The following is a 5,299-nucleotide window of genomic DNA, read 5'->3' as shown; positions in this document are numbered from 1 at the left end:
AGACTCCTTCAGTACTATGGGTTCTTTCTCTAGCTCCACCATTGGGGACCTCGTGCCAACCCACCACAACTCTTAAAAGGAAGACATTTAATTGGTATTGGCTTACAGTTTCAGAGGTTTAGTCCATTATTCTCATAGGCAGCGTGCATGCAGACATAGTGCTCAAGATTACATTGAGGATTCTACATCTTGATCCACAGGTAGCAAGGACAGACTGTGTGTCATACTGGGCATATTTTATTTATAAAGCCCCAAAGCCTGCCTGCACAGTAACATCTTTTCTCCTATAAGGTCACAGCTACTCCAGCAAGGTTGCATGTCCTAATTGTGCCACTCCTTGTGTTGAAACATTCAAATTTGTAGTTTACACTGGGGAACTGTTCCTACTCAAATCACCACAGTGTGGGTGGCACCATCCATAGGCTGGGGTACCAAAGTGCAGAAGAGGCAAAAGCTAACTGAGTACCAGCATTCATCTCTCTGTGCTTCTTGAATGCAGATACAGCACAAGGTAACCAGCCATATTTGTATGCTTTCCCTATCAACCATTAGAGACTGAACTAATAATGAGAGCCAAAGTAGAAAACCCATCCATCTATCTTTCTCCTAACAAGAAAAATCCATCCATCTAACTATGCAGCTTTGCCAGGTCTAGAAATTGCGGTGTAGACCACTGCCACGACCCCATACTCAGACCGGCAGAGACGGGGGGGGGGGACAACAGGAATGCCAAGGAAGGTTTTTCCAACTCTCTATCTCCTGGGGCTCATCCTATTTTTGTTTTTCATCAGTCCACTGCCTCCTATCCCTCCCCCCTCTCCTGGATCCAATCAGTGTTCAGCACACTCTGAACATGAGTGCATTTATGCAGGGCACATGGTGATAGGCCAGTGACTCATCAGGTGAGCAGCACAGGATCTTGCAAGTATGCAGGCTCAGGTTCTTGGTAAATAGGGATCACAGGGCTTGGCCACACACACTTCCCACAGACCACACCATCTTTGCACTCAGAGATCTACATGCCTTTGCATCCCAAGTGCTGGGATTAAAGGGTTTGCCAGCATGCTCAGGTAAGCTTTTTTTTTTTAATTTTTAATTTATTTTATTTATTTTATTTTTTAAAGTTGCTTCTGTTAAGTATTTTGCTGCAGCAACAAGAAAAGTAACATGTCTTCTGGCCTTTGAAGACTCACTGATTAGTTGTAAGAATACTTTTGTAGATTCCCTAGGATTTTCACAGAGGATCATATTGTCTGAAAACAAAGACATCTTCATTTTATCTTTTCTGATCCTTATACCTTTTGGGATCTTTTCTTGTGATATAGTAGTAAGAGATCCAGTGTCATGTTGAATGTCAGTGGTGAGAATGGCACCCCTGAGAATTTTTTTCTAGGTCTGAAGGGCAAATATTTAGTGTGATGCTGTATGGGCTTTTTGTAGCTGCCCTTTATTGCCTTACACAGTTGACATCTGGTTGGGTGTGGTGGTGCACGCCTACAATCCCACCATTACAATCAAAGCATTGGTGAAAATTTGAGGGTAGACTGGGCTATGTAAAAACACATATGAAAACAAAAACCAAAACAACAGACAACAACCACTCCCAAACCCCAAGTAAACGAAGCAAAAGGAGAGGAGACTTGCAAAGCTCTGGGCTTTTTTTATTGTTCTGGATTTCTATGTAGCTGTTTGTTGAACTCAGGCTTTTGTTTTGTCTTCTTAAGCTTTCAGTGTAGTGAATTACATGTTTTTGCTCCAGCATTTATTCTTTGGATAAATCTGGCCTGGTAAAAGTAAGTTATTTCAGTACTTTCCTGGATTTTGTTGGCTACTATTTTGTCATGAAGTTTTGCATTTATGTTCATGAAGGATGCTGATCTGTGGCCTTCTCTGAATTGTACCTTTTTTTTGGATTGATTTTAATATCAAGATGGTGCTGTCCTCATAGAATGAATTAGGAAATGATTCCCCTTGTTATCATTTCTTCTTTATATGTACCGTAAGAGAACACTTTCTGGATCTGAAGAAGTAGTTTCTGTTTTTTTTTTTTTTTTTTTTTTTGTAATAATTCTGTGAGTGTAACTTCTAAAGAGGTTTTAATTCAAGTGAACTCATTTTCAAACATGAGTTTGACAGCTAATAATATTACAATTCAACTTGACAAGATCTGGAATCACCAAGGCGACATCTCTGAGGCAGGCCTCTGAGGGAGTTGCTAGATTGTTAGTGGAGGTGGGTGAGAGGATCTACACCAACTGTGGACTGACAGTTTCAGAAGCTGAAGTTTCTGGCTGAATAGAAACTGGACCACTAACACTCACCTCTCTCCATCTCCTCACTGAGAATGCAATGTGACCAAGTTCCTCCTTCTTCTGCCACCTTGATATCCCCGCCATGATAAACCCTTCCTTGCTCAAGTTGCTTTTTCTGGTATCTTGCTGCAACAACCAGGGAATTAAGGAGCCAGTGAGTTTAGTGCTGAATGCATTCCTTGAGAAGCTTGTTGATATGTCTGCATTGTCAATGTTACTCACACTCACTTGTCAGAATGCTCATTTTAAAAACGTTCTTCATTTACCACAGACTGTTTTTTTTTTTTTTATCATTTTCATTGTGTATACTTGGTACTTTGCTGTAAAAGGATATCGTAATATAATCATGTCTTGTATCTTTAGTATACCCCCTTGCTCCTACCCTCCTCTTCATGCCTCTTCCATTAGTCCCTTCTGTCTCTTTAGGTAATTTCACTATGACTTTTTGTTAAATATACATAGATAATTTTAGGTGTCTACATGCAGCTGGAAGCTATATATTAAAGAGAACACACATTTGTCCACTTGAGACTGATTTAATTGGCTTACTATGATTATCTGTGGTTGTATCAGCTTCCAGCAGACACCACGATTCTGTTCTCAATTGCTCTCTACCTTAATTTTGAGAGAGGGTCTTCAGAGAAACCAGAGTTTATCTGTTGCTTAGGCTGGCTGGCTAGTAAGCCCCATGAATCCTGCTGTGTATTCTTACTCCACCTTCAGGGCTAGGGTTACAGATGTCTGACACAAATGTGTGCTTAGTTATGTGGATGCAAGGATCTGAATCTAGGTCGTAATGATTGCAAAGCATTTTGCCCACTGAACCCTGTCCCCTAAAATTTCTCCATCCTTTTAAAAGATGCTAACCACTAGCTTTGCCCCTTTGGCAGTTGAGATATAGTTTATATATACTTGAAAGTACTAAGAGTTGGTCAAAATATAGCAACAAGTGCCTTTATTCTGCTTAGGGAAAAATCAAAAGTATTTCAAATACAGATGCTAATAATAGGGAACGAGTAGGGTGACTTTATGGTTACAGAGAAATCACTAAAGGACTTTTGAGTNTAACAGGTTACTCATCAGCATTTAAAGCCTGTCTTTCAACTTACTGCCCTACTCTGTGCTTAAGCATCTCATTACTATGTAAGCCAGGGTCAACTGTTAAACTTGCAAACATCCCGTTACAGTTTTAATNTATGTGGACTGAAACAATTCAGCCCATCCATTTGGGATTCAGCTTCTTGTCATGCTAATGGTTTCTCCCATATTTTTATGAATATTATATATTGGGACCCTAGGTCTCCATGGAGGTGTCTCAATTCACAGTGCAGTGAATCCTACAACTTCACATTGTAGGAAATGAGGCTGGCTATTCCTGTCCTTCAGACCCATCACGCCCCTGTTTAACTTGGTTTNTAATCNTGTGCCAAGATTTAAGAATATGCTCAGGGTCCATTTGTCCCTTGGAAANGATATTTGGAAAAGTGACTTTTTTCTGAGCAATCTGTTGATCCCTCTACCATGGTAGAGTGTCAGTGATGCCCTCTGTACACAATCTTAAGGAAGATAAACNTGATTTCAACAACCACATTGTGTGTCTCTCCTGACTTTTAGTTTTCTGATGCCAAAACCAATTATTACCAACAAGGGTGCTGTCTGTTCCCAATTCTACATGCTGTTCAGCTGTGCTTTGGGTGGCAGGACAGCGCTGTTTATCAAACCTTTAGCTTATGATACAGCTGGAACTGAGCTCCTTATTCTCTTTTCGAAGTCTTTTACACTCCTGCCGGAATTTCTCATTTTCCTAAAAGGTGACAGGAAGAGAAAATGAACCATTGCACCGAGTCGATCCCCTTGTTCTATGCAGGTTCTGTAGTAGTTAGTTTTTATTATTTAATTTCTTAACATTTACTCTAACCTTAATTTTCATTATAATTTTAACCTGTTTTTATTTATAAGTGAATTTTAGTGTTTAGGACTCCCCTTAGCTCTGAAAAAGTTCCACTGGTGGACTAACACGACTGTCTCATTCAGTTCCAAGCATCCATTCTGTGGTTCACAAATACCTATAACTAGCTCCAGGGCATCGCGTTCCCTCATTGGGCCTATAGAGATACTACATGCAGGCAAGCAAATTCTCGCTCTCTCTCAATTTTTTTAATGACGAGAACAAAGCAGGTTCTTCAATTGTAATACCTGACTTATGCGCTCAATGGCTCTCTGTTGCTTCTCCCACAGCTGTTCCTGTTCTCTTTCCAACGTCTCAGTCAACTGCTGCATGTTCTCTTGGTGNCTCTCCTCTTGCTGTTCCATCAACTGGTTATTCTTCTTTTGGATTTCCTCTAGCAGTTCTGAGACATTCTCCGAAACTACAGTTTTCATATGCTCCACTGTGAAGGAAAGCAAGCAAGAAGGTGTAAATACTGTTCTACCCTTCCTCTAAGACTTCACTGTTGCTGCTGACTTCATTGTGATACCCAGGTCTGATGCCAGCCAGTAAGATGCAGCTTTGTTCTTTTAGCTCTAGTTTAAGGTCCCAGGATTACAGGTTATTTAAACTTTTCCTGGCTTCTGAGGGCATGTAGTCCTTTAACTTGTGCCTCACCTTCAGTCTCCATTTCCTTTTTTGTCAGAATCTGGTCTGTCTGTAGAATTGCNTCTATTATATCCTTCTTTGTCTGCAAGAATTTCTTGAGAGCTTCTTCAGCCTTTGAGTACAGGAAACATAAAGTTTACAGGAAGAATGACAGCAAGCTTTTGTACCTTCCTTCCTACTGACCTTTCCTCCAATGATCAATCACAGATGCAAGCACACAGTCTAGGCTGGACCCCAGTAAGGAATGTTTATCATTGGAGGCCTCTTTTAGAAAACAAAGACTAAGCCGGGCGTGGTGGCGCACGCCTTTGATCCCAGCACTCGGGAGGCAGAGGCAGGTGGATTTCTGAGTTGGAGGCCAGCCTGGTCTACAAAGTGAGTTCCAGGACAG

The 5,299-nt window shown here is 40.9% G+C and overlaps 1 protein-coding gene across 1 annotated transcript in view; it reads right to left on the bottom strand.

Moving 5' to 3' along the window:
- Nucleotides 1-2,038: 2,038 nt before the first annotated feature.
- LOC115063849 (guanylate-binding protein 2-like) overlaps nt 2,039-5,299 on the bottom strand; it is a 13,031-nt gene continuing 9,770 nt past the window's right edge. The window contains exons 6-8 of the mRNA XM_029538048.1: nt 4,918-5,020; nt 4,509-4,702; nt 2,039-4,116 (exon numbers count right to left, since the gene is read on the bottom strand). Of these exons, the coding sequence (XP_029393908.1) occupies nt 4,036-4,116; nt 4,509-4,702; nt 4,918-5,020 (378 nt within the window). The 3' untranslated portion in view covers nt 2,039-4,035. The remainder of the gene's footprint in view (nt 4,117-4,508; nt 4,703-4,917; nt 5,021-5,299) is intronic.

The sequence above is a fragment of the Mus pahari genome, chromosome 4 (assembly GCF_900095145.1).
Source record: "Mus pahari chromosome 4, PAHARI_EIJ_v1.1, whole genome shotgun sequence".
In the NCBI taxonomy this organism is placed as follows: Eukaryota; Metazoa; Chordata; class Mammalia; order Rodentia; family Muridae; genus Mus; species Mus pahari.
The sequence above is the reverse complement of the archived record's forward strand: the minus strand, read 5'-3'. Positions and strand labels throughout refer to the sequence as shown.